Below are 22,731 nucleotides of genomic sequence, written 5' to 3'. Positions count from 1 at the left end.
AACGCTTAGCATATACATTTTATACTTTAGGAAGATTTCGGTTTCTCTGTGTGTAGTCAAATTTGCTGTGATTGGATGACCCGTTATTCAGATTGATAGCAGTCATCTTCCCACCTCCCGAACACAATGGCCATGGAAGCCCTTATCTGTTACACCTGGTACTTTGCAGCACCATTTGATACTTTGATCACTCTTTCCTCTTAAAAATGCTCTTGGCTTCATGTCCACAGCTTCAGTTGTCATGTATCTCTAAAGGCTTTCACATGTTTTCCTCCAGTCCAGTTCTCTCTTCTTTGCTCTAGACCTTCATATCTAACTGCGTATGACTCTCCATCTATCCTGAATCTGATCTGTAGTCTTTCCTTGTGTTTTCCACCGTAGTGGGTAGCACCACCATCCTGGTTTCTCAAGAAACTAGGATATTTCTTGATATTTTGCCCCCCCCCCCATCCATTATCAATTCTATCAATATTTCTAAACATTTCTCAAATCCATTTTTCTCCATTCTGCTTCCACCATGCTGGCCCAATCTGTCAGTTTCTCTGGCCTATAATACTGCCTGCTTTTTTGTACACTGTACCAGGGATAGTGTTTTCAAAATGCTTATCTGATTATGTCACTCCCCGCTTAAATCCCATCGCTTTTAAGATTGAGATATAAATCTTTAACGAGTATACAAGGCATTGCATATTCTGCTTCTCTTCTGCCTTTCCCACCTCATCTTCTACCTCTTTCCCCCTTGTGCTCTCTGCTGTGGGCTCCATTCGGTTCTGTGAACCTGAAATACTTCCTCTTCCCTCAGGACCTTTGTGCATGCTGCTCCACGTTCTAGAAGTGTGCCGTGTAATGCCATAGCCACTAGCCACATGTGGCAATGAAAATTAAATAAAATCAAGAATTTAGTTTCTCTGTCCCACTAACTACCATTTTAAGTGTTCAATGTGACTTGTGGCTACTGTATTGGACAAAGAAGATATAGAAGACTTCCATGTTTAAACTAAATTCTCTTGGACAACACTGTTCTAGAATATTCTTTGCCACCTCCCATACCCTTCCTCCTGTGTGATTTCCTCAGGAAATCCTTCCCTGCCCTCTTCCTTCAGTTTCTAGTAGAGTCAGTTTTCTTTGTATCTAAGTCTACCAGCAACTGCCGTGAACACATCTGCAATCAAAGCTACATTTATTTAGCCTGCTTCAGCAGGGGACCCTTAGGAACAGCTCTGTAACATAGAGTTGGCAGTTGGTCTTCATAGTGTTTGGGATTATACCGGGTAAGTGTAAAGAGGGATTACGGAAGGGACAGCCAGCTCTGGACTGGATATGAGAAGTCACTGAGGCAATCTGGAAATTGGGTAACCATAGTTCAGGAGATGAGATAAGCCAAGCAGGACTGAGGATGCGTTTGCTAAGAAAGCAGCAGTTCCTTAGAAGGAAGACGTGGGATCCACTTTCGTAGCTGTGTTCCTGTCTTCTGGGCTTCTGTTGGAAACATTGTTGGTCTTGTCCGTGTGCCACCAGAAGTAGTACACAAAGGCCGATTGTCATTGGGACTGATTTTTTACTCTCTCAGTCGTGCTGTGCTCTCCTAGAACTCTGCTGCTCTTCTCCAGAGTGCTGGCACCACTTTGTGATTTTTTGAATGAATGGTATTTTTAATGAATATGTTTCCTCTGGTAGACCGGAAGTTTCATGAGAGCACACACCTTTTCTCTTTTTGCTCACTTTGGTACCCATAGCATCTAGCACACTGCCTGACATGAAGCAGATGCTCAGTCTTTATTGAAAGAGTGGATAAATGAATAAATGAATGATAAGACCTAAGAAATTGGTGGCTGATCCAAGACACGGAGGCAGAAAGTATCTGATTTTCTGACAGTTGAAGAATCATTTGTCTTTTTCCAGTAGACTCTTAAGCAGATGTCTCCTTCCTTCCACCTAAAAAAATTGTAGAATTCTAATATCCAAAATTTATTTTATTTTTTTTTTCAACGTTTATTTATTTTTGGGACAGAGAGAGACAGAGCATGAACGGGGGAGGGGCAGAGAGAGGGAGACACAGAATCGGAAACAGGCTCCAGGCTCTGAGCCATCAGCCCAGAGCCCGACGCGGGGCTCGAACTCACGGACCGCGAGATCGTGACCTGGCTGAAGTCGGACGCTTAACCGACTGCGCCACCCAGGCGCCCCTCTAATATCCAAAATTTAAATGTAACATTCTAATATTGCCTGATATCTCGAGTCCTTTCAGGGTCGTCTTTAAAATATATGTTACTGTACCCTCTTTACTCTCCTTTTTCTCAGTCCAAATGATTAAGAAATGTATAGATGCACACATCAAATCACAGTAAAGTACGGTGATGTTGGCTGTCTGCTTGCCTTTGGGCATTCTACAAATTATGTGAAAAGATTTCCAAACAGTTGTGGAAACTTGGTAACTGTAACCAGAATGACCCAAACATTTTGGGTATGACTGTCCATACTGAATCAGGTAGGGCTGTAATGACCCATCAATGTGATCGGGTCTCATGAAGGATTATGATGTTTTCCAGGTGGACCACACATTTAATTTTTTAATTATAAAGACAATATAAAATGATGAAAGATAAAGTTGTAAGCTTAGACATTTTGGCAACATGTTTACTGTCTTTATTTTTTCATAGTTCTTGTTCACATGTGCCTTATTAGGGTAAGATTCTGTGTTTTAGTCAGCATGCAGTCCCTTTGAGTCTGAACAGTCGTAGTATATCACACCTTTTCACATCACCTGAGGGGTTAGAACCACAGAATTTATAAGTTTAATGTGTTTTAGTAGGCTAGTCTGTCCTCGGGTTTCAGAATTCTGCGGCACGAACAATAAATTCACTGAGGCCTGTGTTTACTAATGCTGGTCCACCAGAATTAGTTGTATTCGTATTGTTATGGGTTACTGCATATTCCTTCAAAGGAGACCTTGGAAATGCATTTCCTCTATCCCTTTTTTAAGTGCCCTTTTCATCATGCTACCCTCCTACTCCAAAATTTTCTAATTCTTAACTATACTAAGTATAAATACCTTTTCGTAGATCAGCCCTGGCCAATAGAACTTCCTACAGTGATGGAAATTTTCCTGTATTCTCTCCACTATGGTAGCTACTAGCCACATATGGCAATCTAGTACTTAAAATATGGCTGGTTGCCCGAGAAACTAAATGTTTAACCTAGATTTTTAGGTCCTCCCTTCATAATCAAATCAGGCCCGTGTCCTTGTCCCCATGTACACACCACATTTGTGCCATCATTTTGTCTTGACTCATGTTGGTCTTCTCTCACCTGGATTACTTTTTCTCAATTCCTTCAATTGATCCAGCTTCTCTTTAGCTTCCATGGGTTAGAACAGTCTCCACAATTTCTACGAAATCGTCCTGTCATCTTGCTGACCTTCCTTTCCTGGCAACGCCCATTATTTGCTTTTCCAGCCAGGACACCTGAGTGGATGGATGGATGGATGGATGGATGAATGAATGAATGAATGATTCAAAATAGACTTTCACATTTAGTCATTTGGTCTATTTTACTTCGATTTGTTGTGGTTGTTGTTCATGTGAATTTGCCCATCTCTTCAACCGACTTTCGGTGGAGCCCCAGAAGATTCCCATTGAATGCTTTGTTGATTGATTGATTGATCGATTGATTGCAAAAGAAACGCAAATCTGTATCTTTGATTCTTTGTCACAATTATTGAACCAGTCAACAAGCTCCTAGGATGCACATAAATACACTTTGATGGCAAAAACCATTTTCTTGGATCCAGGGAATTTATAAGACAACATAAAAAGAAGTATCCTGTATATTTTACTTATAAATTGTGAATTCTAGAGATGGTGGTTAAGGATCGTGAAGAAAGTTTGGAAAATAGCTGTGAGTAACCCTTTCCTGTGAAGGAAACTGGTGAGCTGTGGTCAAAGAATGGAAGCTTATGGCTGAGAAAAGAGAGGCAGGAAAGTTGTTGTTTTGAAAGAGGCACTAGAAAAAAGTCACATTGGGAGGAGCAGGTGTGTGTGGTCAACCAAGTGCTTTTTCATCCTGTTATATTCACTTCAGGATCAAGTGGGGGTGTTTGCACATCTACTTTTGAAAAGGTTTTAAAGTGTAACCAAGTGCTTCCAGCTTGCACTAAATAACAACTGGATATCCTTGGATCCAAGCTTCTTCACGCATAATACTAGGCCTTAGAGTTTCCCTCCAAAACGTACTCTTAAAATATTGTGCTAAAGATGATCTTAGAGAAGGGCACTGAATATGGTCAAGTGATGACTATAGAATAGAATTTAATACACATATATTGAGTTCACCATGTACCGAGTACTGTACTTAGTACTTCATATCTATTAACGCATTTATCCGTCTAATCACTGTAAATAAGCATTTTGCAGATGCAGAAAACATGGCACTTGCCTCAATTTTATACAGGTAGCCGGTTAAAATGTTAGAATTTGGGACGCCTGGGTGGCTCAGTCAGTTAAGCTTTCAACTTTGGCTCAGGTCATGATCTTGCGGTGTGTGAGTTCGAGCCCCTTATCGGGCTCTGTGCTGACAGCTTGGAGGCTGGAGCTTGCTTCGGAATCTGTGTCTGCCTCTCTCTCTCTCTCCCTGCCCCTTCCCTGTTCATGCTCTCTCTCTCTCTCTCTCTCTGTCTCTGTCCTTCCCTTTTAAAATAAGTAAATAAAAAAAGAATTTATGATTTTTGGAATATGCATTGGCAATGATAGAAAATGGAAGAGGTGTTTTTATATGTTTGAAGAAACAGGTTCCAGTACCTGCAGACACTTTTGCAACACCTGTGGACATGTGAATATGGACATGTGAATAATATGCAAAGCACAAATACCCTTTCTGTCCAGCATAATTCTCAGTGTGCAGGTGATATGTGAGTTCTGTGCGCAAATGGCAACTATTTTCATTGTAGCTGAAAACACAGTACTAAAAAATGTGTTACTTTCCTTTCTGAAGTGAGGATTTAACAGTTTGGATACATTTGTCACTTTTTGTTTCTTTTGCATGATGACTTACCTATTTGTTTTAATTTTGATGACTCGTAAATTTTGCAGAAATTCCGGAGTGCTTCGGTTGGGGCTGAGGAGTACATGTACGACCAGGCATCAAGGTAGGCTCCCGGGAGATGCCCCTAGAAACTGATGAACTGCTAACACTTGAAATGTCTCCCTACGTTATACTTTTGAACCTTTAAAAGAAAATTATTTTCTCTATTACAATGACTTCTAAATTGCTATTTCCAGTCTTGACCTACATTCTGAGGCCCGTACCCTTTCTCTGTTCTTTTGGTTACATATCCCCTCTTGGGTGATCCTCTAAAGCTCAGACGCATGGGCTCCAACACAGCATGTGAATAAATGGAACTCTTTGTCTTTCTTTCTTTCTCTTTTTTTTTATCTTTCCTTCCTTCCCCACTTCTTTCATCGGTCTGCTTTTATTTCCTATGGTGGCTAAGGATGGAACCATCCTCCAGCTACCCACCCTAGAAGGGTAAAGATCTGCCTGACCTTTCTTACTACACTTTCATCGTACTTGCCAAGTGCCGAATATTCTATTCTACCTGTCCTGTCCCTCGCAACTTACTCTTATTCGTGTTCTGAACTATAAAAATATAAGTGAGCTTTCTGCCAACACTTTCTTCTTCCTTCTGTTCCACTTTGCACGTATTTAGCTACCAGGTACCATACACTCTGGTGCCCTCCGTGTACAAGCCATGCGAGAGGGATGGGGATGAGATACACCCTCTCCCTACAAGAGGCCCGTAGACTTGGAGGGGACAAGTGTAGTGATGGACAATTGTAATACAAATTGTAAGTGGTGAGTCCTGCCACAGAGATACATAAACAGAAAGCTGAGAGGACCTACAGGCCTGCGTGTGTGATGCGGGTTGGGAGGAGTGGGGGGTGGGCCAAAGCCTGCAGGAAGGGGCATTTGAGCCACATCTTGAAGGACTGTTCGCAGGAGTTTTCCAGGGAAAGAAGGAGTATTAAGAACATTCTAGGTAGAGGTGCCAGATGTTCAAAGACCTCGGTCGTGATCATGTCTGTAGACAGGAGAAAAGGGCAAGAAATGAATCTCTCTCCCATTTATAAAACTTACCAGTGATTTCTGACAGAATTAAACACAAGTTACTCATGAAGGTAGTCAGAACCCTCTATCTGCTGGTCCCTTTACTTTAAACCTTGTCTTCTACTGTATTGCTTGCCCCTTTTGCTCTTATGTGTGTGGCTCTCTTCTGTTCTGTTTCCGCCTAATGTCCTCCTCATCCTTCAGGATCTTGCTTCAACCTCAGACTCCCCATTTGGTCTCCCCAGATCGTCCAAGTCAGAATTCGGGTGTGTGGTGTTCATGAGGGGAAGGGGCATGGTGGGGAAGATAAGAGTTCCAAATAACCTTCTAAAATGTGGAAGTACATACATAATTTGTATGCTATAAGCCCAAATCACCACGTAGTCAGCTGTCTGGTTGGTGAAAAGAACACTGACCTATCAGTCACTTGATCTGTCTTCTCTTTCTGCTGCTGTCGTTGTCCACTGGAGTGAGCAAGTTTCTCAGCCTGTCTTCAGCTGCGAAATGAGGAAGGTGGTTTTTTTTTTTTCTTATGTTATGAATAGACAGGCTTAGGGGGCATGCACTCCCCAAAATTAGATTCAAAACTATTTCTGTTCATATGTGCTTTTTTTCTGGAGAGAGGGTTCACAGCTTTCTTCATTTTTTTTTTTTTTTTTTTTTTTGAAACAAAGTCTGTGCCCTAGACAAGTTGCAAATTGCTGGTCTAGGTGATTCTTAATATCCTGTCCAAGTCTCAAATTTTATGATTCAGTGGCTGTACTGAAATTGCTTTTTCTAAGCAAAATGACAGTGAAATTGGTTCTGTCTTGAATGATTTATTTCCTACCTAATTCTAAGACACATATTCCGGAATTTGCTTAGTTTATCAGTTTAAGCGTAAGGTTTTTATCATGAAATGAGGAATGTTGTTTTGCCCTTCACATTTCTTTCTCCTTACAAAACTTACAAAAAATTAAACATTGCCGAAATGTTTAACATAGAAAGTAGGGGTCCCCCATAATCTTGTAAGTAGGTCATTTTAAGAGGTGAACTTTGACACATTTTTACATCCAGCTTTTCAAAGACTACTGAATTAAAGAGCTAAGAAAACAATAGGCCCAGTGAAGAGCTTTTGATGATTAAAAAAATACACAAAACATTGGTTATTGGATTATCACTATAGGCCATCCAGCAGTGTAGGAGAAAGAAATATTTCTGAATGGACATCTTAAACAAGAGATTGTGGTGCATACCTGTTGTTTACTTTAAATAATGGATAAATTCTCCAAATTTGGGAAAATCAGTGTTTTTATTTTATTTTGCTTTTATATATTAGGGAAATTAGGTAGAGCAGCGATCTGCAAACTTTTTCTGCAATGGGTTAGATAGTAAATATTTTAGATTTGGCACACCATATGTCACAATTATTAAACCCTGCTGTTACGAAAGTAGCCACAGACAAGACATAAATGAATGAATGTAGTCGTGTTCCAATAAAACTTTATTTACAATAATAGGCAGTGAGCTAGTTTTGGCCAGGGGACCATTGTGTGCAAACTCCTGATTTACAGCAGTTACCCTTTCATGAGTTCTCTTGCAATCTTGAAAACAAATAAACAAAAAACCAAAAATAAAAAACCCAGTTTCTGCTATGGAACTAAATTCTCAATAGTGAATGTTTGAGTTTCATTTAGGTTTTCACATTTCAAAATGTTTTCAAGTGGGATATAGCTATTTTGCAACATCTTGGTTGTACAAAAAGAGGTCTAGGTACAGGTATGAATTAAACAAAAGCTTTCACACATTTGGCTTGTTGTTGGGATAAAAGTGGCAAATTCTATCAATTCTTAAGCTTCAGGCATTACTGATGGCCATCCAAGACCTAACAGATTCTTCTGGCACAACCTTACGTAATTGGACAGGCTCCTCATGGACTTTTCTCTCCTTCTAAACCATCTGGTTTATGAGCCACTATTAGAAATGCTCTATACATTGTATTAGCAATGACCTTTGGTCTGGTCTCATCTCTTTGCCATATGTTGTGTTTTGTCTCTGAAATGGAGTAAATATTGGTTAATATTCCTACAAAATGCTGTCAATGTGAAATTGATTAGGAAGGCAGAAATGTCCAAGTGAGTGAATCTGACCACTGTTTGTTTTCTGTTCACAGTGGCACATTTCAATACACCCTGGAAGCTACCAAGTCTCTGCGTCAGAAGCAGGGGGAGGGCCCCATGACCTACCTCAACAAAGGACAGTTCTATGCCATAACGCTCAGCGAGACTGGAGACAACAAATGCTTCCGACACCCAATCAGCAAAGTTAGGGTATGATCCTTATTTCTCAAATAAAGCGCAGAGGGATCAGACGAAGGGAATTGCTACCTTCCTTCATCTTGCGGGAGGGTGTGGAAAAAAATCCGAAAATAAATAATTCCAGAACAAATGTCAGAGAGTTGGAGCAGGACAGAACTTACTGGCTTACCGTTTATCATTTTAATCAGTAACCAATAAACCCCAGGGAGGGACATGGTTGAGACATGCTTTCTGGCTGTATCCAAGGGATTTTCCCAGTTTCCTTCATTACCTTTATGCTACCTAGTTGTTGTTCTTGTGTTCAATCAATTGATCTTAATTTTTCAAGCAGGTAGTTGTAAGTCGGAGCCTATTTGTGGGCAAGGAAAGAGCTGCGGCTGTCTTCTGTGAGGGAGGCTACAACTCATTCTGTGTCCCCGGACCCTTTGCAACTTGCTATCAAAGCCCTTCTGCAGCCCAGTGCTTCCTCAGGAGTAAAGTGAGGCATGACATGATCCCTACCAGGAGTGACTCGGTGGAGTTTTCACATTCATGAGTATTAGTTCCGTTTGTTGGAAATGGAACTGTGCCGGAAGCCTACCAGCTTCTGGCATTCTCGCCGCGGCCAAGAAGGGAGGAAACTGGTAATCCTTTTCTCCTGAAAAGGAAAATCATAGCAGAGCTCTCTGAAAAGAGGTTGAAGGACTTTCCTGCCCGATTGTAAAATGATTTGTTTTACATGCTGTGTGCATAGTGCCACCCCACCTTATTTTATCCATAGCTACCGCCTCCTAAGCTCTTTAGTACATTGAGAAGAAAGCCACGCTGTCCCTAGAGAGAGCATAGTGACTTTGCCCCCATTCCAGATGCCCATGCAAAGGTAACAAATGAGGGAGAAGAGAGAGAAGAGTATTTGGGCACCTGCTGGCCAGCTTGTCTGTTACTAGTTTTAGGTAAAATCATTGCAGTGGTGATCTCTGAGTCAGCTGGGTTTTGTGGCTTTGTTTCAGTGAGAAAGATAAGGAAGGTTGCTGGTCATTTCTCAGGCCAGCAGTTCTTCCTCCCTGTAAGCCTGTCCCAGTCCCAGATCAGAGCTGCGGGAGGCAGGGCAGCTGGGAGTGAGAGAAACATGTGGAGCAAATGTCCTACCCAAGGCTGAGCCCGTTGTAGGCGGAAAGGGGGCTTGGTGTGTTCCCTACCCTGTGGTCAAGGCTGTGGCAGAGGGGGGCCATCCTCCTCCTCCTCATAATCATCATAATGGTGGAGGGATATAATAATAATAATATTAATGACGACAACAATGACAGAGAGATGCCATGATACTAACAAGCGCCACGACGTAACAACTAATATTTATTGGGTGGATCTTCTATGTGCCGGGCACTGTGTTAAGTACCATATATCTAGCAGTCCACTTATTTGAAACTAACAACAACCCTATGATATAGGCACTATTTTTGGAATCTTACAGATGAGGAAACGGAGCCTTTTAGAGACTAGTAACTGGCCAAGGTTACACAGCTAAAATGTGAGGGAACCAGGATATATCCCAGGCGGTCAGATTCCTGAACTCATTCTCTTAACCACTAAGGTACACTGTGTTGAGTCACATGGAGGGCTAAAAGCCATAAGCGTTTTAGCCTGGGACCCACCTCTGGATATATATGCTAGGCTTCGTACCCTAAACCCCCACGTGTGGATGCCTGGTAAGAAGACTCTGGATAAATTTACTTTTTTTTTTTTTTTTTTTAATTTTTTTTTTTTTTCAACATTTATTTATTTTTGGGACAGAGAGAGACAGAGCATGAACGGGGGAGGGGCAGAGAGAGAGGGAGACACAGAATCGGAAACAGGCTCCAGGCTCTGAGCCATCAGCCCAGAGCCTGACGCGGGGCTCGAACCCACGGACCGCGAGATCGTGACCTGGCTGAAGTCGGACGCTTAACCGACTGCGCCACCCAGGCGCCCCTAAATTTACTTTTTAAAACACAATCTTGTAAATTACCAGCGCATGTGTAACTCTTTTAGATTGTATAACTCTATAACCAGTATATATATGCACCCTCTTAACAGCACCATTATCTTCACCCTGAAAAAGATGGTGGATGGTTCACATTCTAAGGCCATGACTATTGAGTTTTGAGTATAGACACTCTTCCAAGAATTCTACTTCATTGAAACTGTGGAAATAATTTAATATTTAATGTATTTCCATCTGTTCATTTTGGCTAGAAAGAGCCCTGCTCTCTTACGGACTTCAGTTTAACACCCTTGGAGAGTTAGAATGGTGCCTTTCAGAGGGATCTTTCTTTCTCCTCAGCTCTGGGAGAGCAAGCAACATGGAGGAAAAGAGGGATGCACTTGGAACCCACCAGCATTAATTTTGGAGAACAGTGTCATTCTGAATAGAAGCATGTATGCTTGGTAATAGCATTTTCAAACTGCGTTTCTCTGTATTACTGAAGAAATAAGTTTCCAGACCAAGAATATGCCATTATTTAGGCTAACGTAGTCATTTGCTACAAAAAAAATTACCTGCTATTTTTATCTTGGAACAGAAAGAAATAAACACCAGGAGACCACTCACTGAACTTTTACATATACGGTAGTCCTTGCCCTGTTATGTGTGGGGGATACATTGTAGGTCCCCCCCACCCCTGCAGTGGATGCCTGAAACCATGGATAGTATGTAGCCATTTATATGCTATGGTTTTTCATTTACATACGTACTTATGATAAGGTTTAATTTATAAATTAGCAGAGTAAGAGATTAACAGGAATAACTAATAATAAAATAGAAGAGTTTTAACAATACACTGTCATGAAGGTTATGTGAATGTGGTATCTCTGTCTCTAAATATCTTACTATACTCTGCTCACCCTTCTTTTCGTGATGATGGGAGATGATAAAATTCCTACATGAGGAGATGAAGTGACATGAATGATGTGGGCACTGTGACCGTAACGTTACGCTACTGTTGACCCTTGGATGAGATATCAGAAGACACTTCTCTGCTTCTAGACTGTGGGTGACCAATTGTGGGTAACGGAAGCCACAGTTAAGGGGGACTATTGTAAATGGCGAAGTTTCAGGAAGTGGAAGACAGATTCAGGAAGTGGGAGAGAGAAGAATGAGACGCTTGTGGCTCTTAGTTCCACCAGAATAGCCAATGATGCCCCTTCTTGTCATCTTTCTGTACCTTCGAGGGTCATGCTGCTTGTGAATCCGAATAATAGGGATATTTCCGAACCAGTGTTCCTAACAGACACCTGCTTTCCTGTGTAACCAATGTTCACACATACTTTGGGAATCAGCCCGATTTGGAGTTGACGGTACAGCCGCAAGCATGTATTGTGTATCTCTTATTTGCCAGGCACCAGGACCACTGTCCTTGTCCTCTTTGAGTTGGAAGCCAATGGGAAGACATTGCCATCGACAGAATAGTTATAAATAATTAATGAAATGACTACAAGTGCGCAAAATGCTACAAGGGAGAAGTTATTAAGGAATGAGAATCAATGAAACATTCTGCAATAGTAGGAAAATGTCCAAGAAGTATTTTGGTTATGGAGGGAGGAGAGCACCAGTATCCCTGATATTGTAGTTAAAGGGATTTGGGGTTGTGTGTGTTGGTAGGGTCTCATCTCGTAAGTGGCAATGAATTAACATTTATTTAGTTTAATGAGGATTTTTATCATTTAGAACTCAAAGGGGTTTTGGATTCTTATTTCTACAAGATATGATTAGTTTTCCAAGAAAGCCCATCCAAATTGTGTTGAAATAAATAAAACAGTTGGCCTTGTAGCTTTTGGTCTGTAACTTAGATCCATGTTCATAAGTATGAACTCATCTTGTAGTATTTCTTTCATTACCTTAGTATTTCTCTCATTACTCCACTATTCCAGCCTGAGGCACTTAACTAGGCTAGAAACAGGTGCTTGCTTCTTTATAAATGGCACCAAATTCTATGTTTCATAATACAGAATTTCAAAAATGTGTTTGTTTTCAGTACCAAATAGATTTTTTTGGTATTCCCACTCGCCTCGCAAGACAATAAATGTGCTGTTCATTGGTTAATTTGGTTGTTTACGACTCGTGGTAACAAGGAGGTAGCATTCTTTTTTCCTATGTACGGTTCTCATTTCCCAATCACTTTTTAAATAGGCCCATCTTTTTAAAATTTTTTTTTTTTTTCGACATTTATTTATTTTTGGGACAGAGAGAGACAGAGCATGAACGGGGGAGGGGCAGAGAGAGAGGGAGACACAGAATCGGAAACAGGCTCCAGGCTCTGAGCCATCAGCCCAGAGCCCGACGCGGGGCTCGAACTCACGGACCACGAGATCGTGACCTGGCTGAAGTCGGACGCTTAACCGACTGCGCCACCCAGGCGCCCCTAAATAGGCCCATCTTTAAACAAACTAAGCTGCACAGCTGAGCTTGTCTGGGTTTTGTAAAGCAAGAAAAGCAGCACCATGGGAGCACACCTCTGGCCGGACTGCCAGAACCGGAGGCTGACGCATCGGAGGCCCGGGGCAGAAAGTAAAACCTGTGATTCTCCCCTCTGCAGAGCGTGGTGATGGTGGTCTTCAGTGAAGACAAAAACCGAGATGAGCAGCTGAAATACTGGAAATACTGGCACTCTCGGCAGCATACAGCGAAGCAGCGGGTCCTTGACATTGGTAAGTTGACCTTGACCTCTCCGTGTGGTCTTTGGTGAACTGCCCTGTTGCCGTGATGCCAAGGAGAGCCTGGCACACAAATCAGAGCTGGGACCCACGCAGCTCTTCAGGAGAAATGCCAAGCACGAGTCTGTGCACTTTGTCAGTACATTTGGTACAAATCAGGCTGAGAAATCAAAATCAGGCTAAGCTGGGTGCAAAGCACTTTTTGTTCTATGGAAGTCAGCTGTGCCTCATATAATAATAGTGATACATTTGGATTTGCGACGACCGTGTCGGTTTCTAAAACGTATTTCCAGGCCCTCCTGTGTTTGGGTCTAATGGCCAGTCGGGCCGACCAGATGAACTCTTATCCCGCTGTGACACGAATAACCTCAGGATCATTTGACTCTAAGGTACTTGTGAAGGTCACATGACTGCAAAGTGAGTTCTGGCTCTCTAATTCTCTGTCTAGTGTCCCTTCAGCTCCAACACATGCCTTCAGCTCCAACACATTAGGTGGTCCGGCAAATGACACCTTTCAGAGAGCTTTTCCAGCAGGAGGAATGAATTTGCCAAGTATATTTCCTGGAGTTTGTGTATTCTTTTTTAATTTTAATGTTTATTTATTTTGAGAGAGAGAGAGAGGGAGAGAGAGAGTGCGCGCGTGTAGGGTAGGGGCAGAGCAAGAGAGAGGAAGAGTGAGAGAAAGAATCCCAAGCAGCGTCTGCACTGTTAGCCCAGAGCCCAACATGGGGCTTGATCTCATGAACTGCAAGATCATCACCCGAGCCAAAATCGAGGGTCAGACGCTTAACCAACTGAGCCACCCAGGCGCCCCTGAAACCTGTGTATTCTCAGACACGATGTCTGTTCTCTACAGACGGGTAGTCCCCTGGGTGGGACTCAGGATTCAGCCAGGAAAGCAGAGTCCATGCCAAATGGTCCCACGGAGGGAATTTGTTGCAAACATTGGGAGGGCTGAAGGCACCGGGAGGCATTCCAGAGATGAGCAACAGCAGGAGTCTGCTGCTGTTACCTGCAGGGCTGGAAGATCAAAGGGAGGAGGTTGTGGGTATTGGGAGAACCACCCAGCAAGAGCTGGAACCATAGTGGGGGCTGCCTCAGCAGGAGCTGGGGCCACAGAGGGAGCAGCTTTGCAAGAGGAGGAACTACGGAGGAGTCACTGCCAGACACACCTCTTCAAAGAATGCCAACTGGGAGGAGGGGACGGAATGCCCTGTCTTCTCCCTATCTCCCAGCCTCCCACCAGTGCTTCCCAAGGGCCACACTTACCCTGAAGCCATTGGCACAGCCTAGCAAATGCAGTTTGCGGGACTCGACCTCTGGGATACAGAGTAAGATGGGAAGTCAGGGATCGGATCTTAAAGTTTCTAGAAGGTACTTCAGTATGCAGACAGTAATATATGTGTTTCTAAGTAATTTTAACACTGCATATGCTGTTTTTATAAGAAATAAGTAATTTCTCATCTGTGGGCTTTCTTGCCTCATTTTGCAGCAAAGAGGACGCAGTCGCAGTGAGTGTAGGCAAAGTGAAGGTTTCCATTGTGTTGGGTTTCAGAAGGTATTACTGAGCCATGGCTTTGATTTCTTACACACTGCAATGATGGATGTTTAGACACTCCATCTCACCCTTGCTAAGGTCTCATGACCAACGGCAGAAAGGTTAGTGACTAGGTTAGGGTTAGAGACTCACAATAGAACCTATGGAACTACTTGCTGGTTTATCCTGCAAGATGGTTACACCCCTCCTCCCCCCAGTGCACACCACCATGCCTCCCCCCCCACATGTACACCTCCTACTAGTCAAATGTATTTATAAATGCTTAATAATAAATAATAAACATAATAACTTTAATGAACCAGGAAACTGAGCCCAGAGAGACCCACTGACCCACTTTGCCAAGTGACTTCTCAGATAATTAGTGCAAGAGCTAGGATGAGACAGTGTTCCTCACCCAGCCCTTACATAGAAATTCCAAGAGTGAGTGACTAGGACACGCGCTTGGGGATACTTGCCTTAACCTGCTTTGTAGCCAGTCTACATGGAGCAGAGGAACAATTTTATTTTATTTGAAAAGTTAGCCTTATAATTATTACCCAAGAAAATGAGAGGAGCAATTAAACAGAAATATGGACTAAGTCCAAATAAGGCAAATAATAAAAGCATTTTACTGGCTTACCTGCTGGTTCAACTTTGATAGTGTTGCAAGGTTTACTTTTCTTAGACCAGAATGATTTCTCAACTCTCACAGGACTTCAGATCTTATCTCTCTTCTTATCACCTCTTGCCTGCCTTCAGACTTTTCTCTGCAACCCTTTACACACGCATGGGCACACACACGCACACACGTGACTTATCTTTGAGATTTATGACTTTTACTAAGAAGCTTTGTGGCTTACTTGGGCCACTTGCTCTGAACCTGAACCTGAGGGGTGTTAATCAGTCCCTTAGCTTCAAATGGAAAATGGATTTTTCTCACCACAGCCTCAACCTGACAGCTGCTCACAGAGGATGAGGAAATATGCAAAAATCTTATATAATTCGTTCTTTTACTAGATTAAAAAAAGATCAAACCGCGTACTCCTCTGCCAGTTGATGGCTAACACCATCTCCAGTATAAAGGGGGGGGGGGGGGGCTGAAGCCGCGATCACATGTACGTCTGTGTGTGGTGCCCCGCCATCAGCAGGAGCTCTGGAGTGTGGTGCTGAGAACATTGTGAAGGCTCTACCTTGGTTCCGCCAGGGGAGTGAGCAGTGCCTGGTGAGGGGAGGCTGAGGAGTGCATGTGCCGTGTAGTTGCCAGTTTGGGTCGAGAACCTTCTGGTAGCCTAAAGAAGGAAAGGAAGAATCCAGCGTTTAAAACTGTTTTACTTTGCTTAACCTCCATGAAGCTGGAGGTTATAGTCAGGGCTCCAAGGTTGCCGCTTCTAAATCTCCACCAGCCACCGCGGCCATCAGGTTCCATCGGGCCCTCTGGGTAGTGACCTTGAAGTTGGGAGTTCGAGACTGAGATAAGGCCCCTTTCACTAAAGCAGAGATTCATAACCTGTGGTCTTCAGAGTCTGTGGATGGACTGAGGGGAACCTCAAACTCCTTAAACACAATTTTGTGTGTAGAGGCATGCAGAGTCTTTCATCTCATTTTTCTGGAGGTTCCCGGGGTAACCAGCCGTCCTCCAGCTCTCTGCCTCTCTACCTCTGAGGCCCACTGAGGCCTCTCTTTGTATCTTTCCTTATTCCGCATTCCCTCAGCACTCATACGCAACGATTTCTCTCTTGTATCTTATACCCTGTAATGATGGCTGGCGAACATTCTACATCTTTCCTGACGTACATTGATCTCACTTGGATTAGAATGTTGGTTGCTCTCCAAGGCTGCTCCTCATCCCCACATACTTCTGGTCCTCTGAGTAGCCCCTCAGTGCTGTTCGCCTGCTGGGGAGAGGACCCTCAGTGTTCCCGATGGAGTCCTTTCTGTGGGTCCGTGCAAAGGAGAGTGGGAGCCCGAGGGCCCAGGGCCCAGGGCACAGGGAATGAGGCTGCTCCTCAAAGCACATGATGCCTTGGCTCCCAGGTTCCCTGTCCTGATTGGAGTCGCCAGTGGGGCTGCCCTGCATCACACCAGGCACAGCCCTCCTTGGGCAGATACTTGCCCATTACATGGTTTGTCCCATCACTTTTTGCCTGTTGTCACCTTATCAAAGAGACCTTCCCTGTCACCTTACCTAAACGGCATATCCTCATCGCTCTCCAGCCCCTTCACCTGTATTTTACTGCAGAGCGTTTATCACCCCCCTACATTCTCTTTATGTATATATGTTTCTGTTTCTTATTGTGTCCCCCCTCCTACTAGAAGGTAAAGCCCATGAGTGCAGACACTTGTCTCTTTTAGCACAGGGCCTGAGACATAGTGAGTCATCAGTAAATATTTCCTGAATGAATGAGTGAATGGACGAATGAATAAAGAAACGTGTGGATTAAACTCTTACTACACTGACAGAAGGCAGGCCTCTGGAAGGACTGAACTATGTCTTAATTATATCTCTCATGTGTTCCTTGTCTTCTGTGTCCCAGGCTCGTTCATATATAAACAATTTGTCCTTCATTCCCCAAAACAATTCTAAAAACTGAGGTGGTGAATGGTTGAGAATTTTCCCCAAGGTCATGCGCTTGGTAAGTGGTGTAGGTGAGGTGCAAACTCAAGAATGCTGGAGTTTGCACCACTTGTGGGTTTTTTTTTTTTTTTTTTTTATTCTCTGTCCTCACTCCACTGTATATCATCTTTGGATCTCAACCCCTAGGTAGTTCATGGCCCCAGCAGGCCCTGATTACTTGTAGAGTGACTGCAGACATCCATTGCCTGACCTTGCCGATGTCCTGCTTCCCCTTTCTCAGCCTTCCTCTCCGGACATGAGGCTGTTTGGCAGTCTGGGGCATGGGACTCTTGGCTGCTGCTAGTTCTGATGTTTCTGAAAGCCAGTTCAGATATGTGGTTCTTGTACATTAGGCCATAAACTATTTTGCGGGGGGCGGGGGGGGAAGGAAACATTAGCAATTAGTTCTTACTTGATAAAAGTAAAACAAACAGACTTCAGCCCAAGCGGCTCCTGCTGCTTTTCAAAGCATGCGAGCAGAGTTCTCTAAGCCTCACAAGTTCTTTCTTGTGAGCTCGTTGAATGAACAATTATTCCAGGTCATAAATGAGTTTACATTCTGCAGCCCAAGGAGCTCTTCTGTGCCAATTATACCTGAGGTCTCCTGTATGGAAGCGGCACTTGGATTGTTTCTGTTGTTTGTTTTTCTCTGACTGTGAACGTCCCTTTATAAGGATGGGGAGTTAGTGCTGGCCCCATATTAGTTGCCACTGGCTTGCAGAAAGGCGCGGCCATTCCTTATTCATTCAGCAAACAGGCCAGACCCTTTGTTAGGAACTAGTGATTTAGAGGTAATTAGGACAGAGCCCCTGTCCTCAAACTGCTCGAGCCTGGGGGCAAGAAGATGAATAGCTAAGATGTCACACAGTGAATGGCATCTTGGAGGAGCACTTCCCAGAGGAGGTGTTTCTGAGACCCCTCAGAGAGAGGATGACAAGAACATACCAGGTCGACAAGGTGCCATACGAGTGCGTGGCAAGCCAAGGAAACAGCACATGCATACCCAGGAATCAAGGCAGAAGAACCAAAATGAGATTGGCAAATTATTTTATAAAGTCTGATAAAATTGTTAGCAAAGATGGGAGGGCTGGAAACAGACCTGCATACTAGTAAGAGTGTTCATTGATTGAACTAATACAGACAGTAAGGTGAAAGAAGGAAGTCCTGAGGAAATGGGGCTGAGGAAATGAGAGAGAAGGGCTTGGGAGCTGGGGAAAGGCTTGCCTTTTAAAGGAGAATCTTAGGGCAACAGGGATGTGTAAGGTAGATGGGTTTGCTCGTCTCTCCGAAAGGAGGCCTGGGTAAAGCGGTTTCTGTGTGGTCCAGGCCAAAACTCCAGACCTCCCGTAGAGGCTCATCAAGCCCGGCAGAGTGTGTGGGGGTCCAGGCCCCGGAAGGCTGTAGGCGTTAGAGGGCCATTGACTCGTGCCACCTGTGTCCCAGTGGCAAACCTGACCTGCAGGGAGAATGTTGGGGAAATGCTACCCCAGGGGCTTTGCAGAAGGGCATCACCACAGCAGATGTTGAGGGTCATGAAGCTCAGAGTTTTTCATCCTCTGCTGCTTTAACACAGTCTTGGCTTCATAAAGTCTTGTTGCACAGTTTTGTTGGGGAGATATTCAAATGTGTGTTTGTGTGTCTGTGTTTGTACTTTTTTATATTGAACTGTAACATGCACACCTTATTTTTAGTTTTGCTATTATTGAACAGAGTGGAGTTTAGAGATCCAAGAATATGTAAGAGAGGAATAATAAAAATGATACCTACATATTGTCATTCATCCAAGTGGGTGCATTCCATTTGTACATCAGTCGTCCCAGATTGCTGGTAAGGACAGATGGAGGGAAGGGTGCAGAAATAGCAAACAAATAGGATAATGTAATGCCATGACATTTGTCTTTAGTGAGTTGTAGTACTTGAACTCAGAGCCTTTGGATAACCATTGAGGGTTTTTAGCAGCACTGTCATGGGATGATATCTGTATTTCAGACAGTTAATTCCAGGTCAGCATGGAGGATGGGGTGAAGTGAGGGAGAGACTGGTAGTGGGAAGACCAATTATAGCCGGGTGAATGGTGGAGAGCCCCCCGGAGGAGTGAATTGCAAAGGGGAGATGCAAAGTTATCCCAGGACCAAGAGACGGATTCTAGAACTGATAGATCCTCCGTGATGACTGGCTGTGGGGATAAAGGAGAGGGAAAAGATCACAGAAACAAAGTGTGGCTTTGCTAACTAAACGGGTGCCCTGCTTCTAGGTAGGGGTGTCAAGAGGAGCTACGTAGCCAGGAAGTGCAGGCTAGCCAGGTGCTGTGTTCAGCCAGGGGCAAGACGACTTTGAGGCACCGTCTACACGCGGAAGTTCCCCGGGACTCCTTTGCACAGTGGCGTCATCCACTTTTGCGCAGCGCGAGCCATTTAAAAATATTTTACGTGAACCACAAATGACAAAACGAGCTGGACTACATCTGAAGCTTACTCAAACCATGGATAACACCAAGACCGCTTTCTGGGGAAGGCAGATATTTCTCTTTGCTCCCTTTCATGGAGGGAAGGAAAGTTAGAGGAGGGTCCACAGCTGAAATTAACTTTACAGAATGAGAGCCAGAAGCTACAATAGATAAATTGAAGCACGTTCACATACAGTTTCTCTCTACTGGACAGAATTAAGAATTATTTTACCACCTTACCATGCAGATGTTCCAAAATAAAGAACACCGTGGTTTTTGCATTTTCACAGCGGGTGGCGTGGATTGTAATGACAATGACACTGTAGTGCAATGACACTGACTCCACAAGCACATCTAAATATGCCTCATTACTTTGTAGTCACATCCAACAAACCATTATCAATATAAATTTGTGGCTAATTGTGAAACCAACAATTTGTTCTTCGTTCCCTCTCTGTCTTCAATTTCCATCAGCAGTCGTCTTTCCCTGTATCGGGATGTGTCAGTTACATTGTTAATATTAATCCTGTAGTTCTCCATGGTAAATAGCAGCAGGCGGTTGTAGTTCATCTTTGATTATTAGCATGTGATTATGGGATTTTCATCTGTCCCTCATGCAAATCTATCTTTTTAGCGCCAGTTTTTAAATGCCCCTTGTATGTCAAGGTAAAGCTTTCTTGAAAGCTTAAGTCCCGATGAGGTAGAAGTATTTCCTGAAGTTTCGTTCTCAGTAGTTTTCTTTGCAAGTTGAAGAGAAGCCTTTCGGAAGACTCTCCAGCTCAGAATTATCCTGACCTTGGTGAATTACTCCGCCTAAGGTATTCTTTCCAGGCTTCAGAGCTCTCTTCAGTCTGGAATCATATTCCACTTTCAAATAGGAATTGTGATTAAAATTAACGTGATTGTTCTTTTCTTGGAGTTTTCTAGAGGAAAGACCAATACCATATGATTTCATTCAAATGTGGAATTTAAGAAACAAAACAGAGGAAAGAAAAGTGACTAACCAAAAAACAGACTCTTAACTATAGAGAACAAACAGATGGTTCCCAGAGGGGAGGTCGGTGGGGGGTGGGTCAAATAGGTGAAGGAGATTACGAGCACACTTACCTTGTTGAGCACTGAGTAATATATGGAATTGCTCAATAACTATATTGTACACTTGAAACTCATATAACACTGGATGGATGTTCACTACACGGGAATTAATTTTTTTTTTTTTTCAACGTTTATTTATTTTTGGGACAGAGAGAGACAGAGCAGGAACGGGGGAGGGGCAGAGAGAGAGGGAGACACAGAATCGGAAACAGGCTCCAGGCTCTGAGCCATCAGCCCAGAGCCTGACGCGGGGCTCGAACTCACGGACCGCGAGATCGTGACCTGGCTGAAGTCGGATACCTAACAGACTGCGCCACCCAGGCGCCCCAATTTTTTTTTTTTTTTAATGGAGGTTAATCTTAGTGGAGCTTGAGCAGCTGCAGGAATTGGGTTTGTGGTTCAAATTTAGTGAAAGACAATTGACGTGAGGATTGATAGTTCTTGTAATGTGTCTATGTCCTATACCACTAGTTACCAAAAAGTCATTTCTTTTGTTTGATCAGAAGGTACTGCCCATTTGATCAGAAGGTACTGCCCACGGTGGCCAGTCTGCTGTAATCACCTCAGACCTGCAAATGGGGCTCCTGTCTCCAGCACGACAGCCCCCAACATTTTCCCACCCTTGATGATACTTCCAGACGCTGTTAACTTCCCAGTTAAGCCAACTTTGATTTATAAAAGAGACCTGAACTCTTTGTCAGATGATGGTACTTGATCCTTCGTGAGAGACTTGAGAAGTGCCATTCCATGAGAGGACATTCCAGTCTTCTCTCGAAGACCCATTCTAGTGCCTAGCAGCCTTCAGTTTCAGCAATAAGCTTCAAATAGCCAATGATAAGTACGTACAATTGTACTTTTGAGTTGCAGATTGAAGAAATTCAAACACACGCTTACACATGTGAGTCACCTTCCGCTTTTAGGGAAGTGCTGTAGCCACAGTTACTGAAAATTCCTCTTCGCCATCAACTTCGGTTAAAAAACATTTGTGTGATAAAAGTGTGGTAGGCTATTAAGGTTATATGTTTTAAAACATTATAAGGGGCGCCTGAGTGATTCATTGTGTTAAGCATCTGACTCTTGGTCTTGGCTCAGGTCATGATCTCATGATTTGTGGGTTCCAGCCCTGCACCAAGCTCTATGCTGACAGCATGGAGTCTGCTCTCTCTCCCACTCTCTGTGCCCCTCCCCTGCTTGTACTCTTTCCCTCTCTGTCTAAGATAAATAAACATGAAAACATTATAAAATGCAAGTACTCTTTAAAGTTTATTCAGGCAGAGCATATTGATTTTCAGTTCAGTAATCATTGAACCACTGTGGGTTTTCATTTATTGCATTGCATGTCTCAGTATGCATCCTAGAAGCTCATTCTGTTGGGGACAACAGCTCTGGGGAGAGTCACTTCCTTCTCAACATGTGTACTTAGTGTGATTCAGCAGTTCCTCCCCGCTTCCCCCAGCAAAGGGTCCAGAACAGAGCCAGAGTTCATATGTCCAGGCCCTGATTCTTGGAGACTTCCTTTTAAACTATTGCTGGGTCTTCCTCTTTCCTTCCATTCTGTGTTTCTTCAAAATGGCGTCCACTAGCCCATATCCTACACTGCTAGTGTCTCTCCATCCAGTACAGTGTGTCTTCTATTAAAAAATCTTTTTTTTTAAAGTTTACTCATTAATTTTGAGAGAGAGAAAGAGTGGGGAAGAGGCTGAGAGAGAGGGAGAGGAAGAATCCCAAGCAGGCTCCACACTGGCAGCATGGTGCCCGATGTGGGGCTCGAACCCATGAACTGTGGGATCATGACCTGAGCTGAAGTTGGATGCCTAACCAACTGAGCCACCCAGGCTTCCTTATTAAAAAATTTTAGCCAAATCTACAGGTCCTTTTTTGACCCTCACTAGTTTTCCTAGTTGCTTCCAGCTTCTTTGTTCCTCTCTAGGGCTCTGCTTGCCTAGAGTGTCCCTCCCTCCCTCCTTGACCT

The 22,731-nt window shown here is 43.5% G+C and overlaps 1 protein-coding gene across 4 annotated transcripts in view; it reads left to right on the top strand.

Annotated features, from left to right (window-relative positions):
• The window catches only part of GRHL2 (grainyhead like transcription factor 2), a 168,854-nt gene that overhangs the window by 71,240 nt on the left and 74,883 nt on the right, over nucleotides 1-22,731 (top strand). For all 4 annotated transcript variants that reach the window (XM_045454032.1, XM_045454031.1, XM_045454030.1 and 1 more), the window contains exons 5-7: nucleotides 5,088-5,143; nucleotides 8,255-8,411; nucleotides 12,950-13,061. In XM_045454032.1, the coding sequence (XP_045309988.1) occupies nucleotides 5,088-5,143; nucleotides 8,255-8,411; nucleotides 12,950-13,061 (325 nt within the window). The remainder of the gene's footprint in view (nucleotides 1-5,087; nucleotides 5,144-8,254; nucleotides 8,412-12,949; nucleotides 13,062-22,731) is intronic.

The sequence above is a fragment of the Leopardus geoffroyi genome, chromosome C3 (genome assembly GCF_018350155.1).
Source record: "Leopardus geoffroyi isolate Oge1 chromosome C3, O.geoffroyi_Oge1_pat1.0, whole genome shotgun sequence".
NCBI classification, from domain to species: Eukaryota; Metazoa; Chordata; class Mammalia; order Carnivora; family Felidae; genus Leopardus; species Leopardus geoffroyi.
This window is presented reverse-complemented; position numbering and strand designations above follow the sequence as displayed.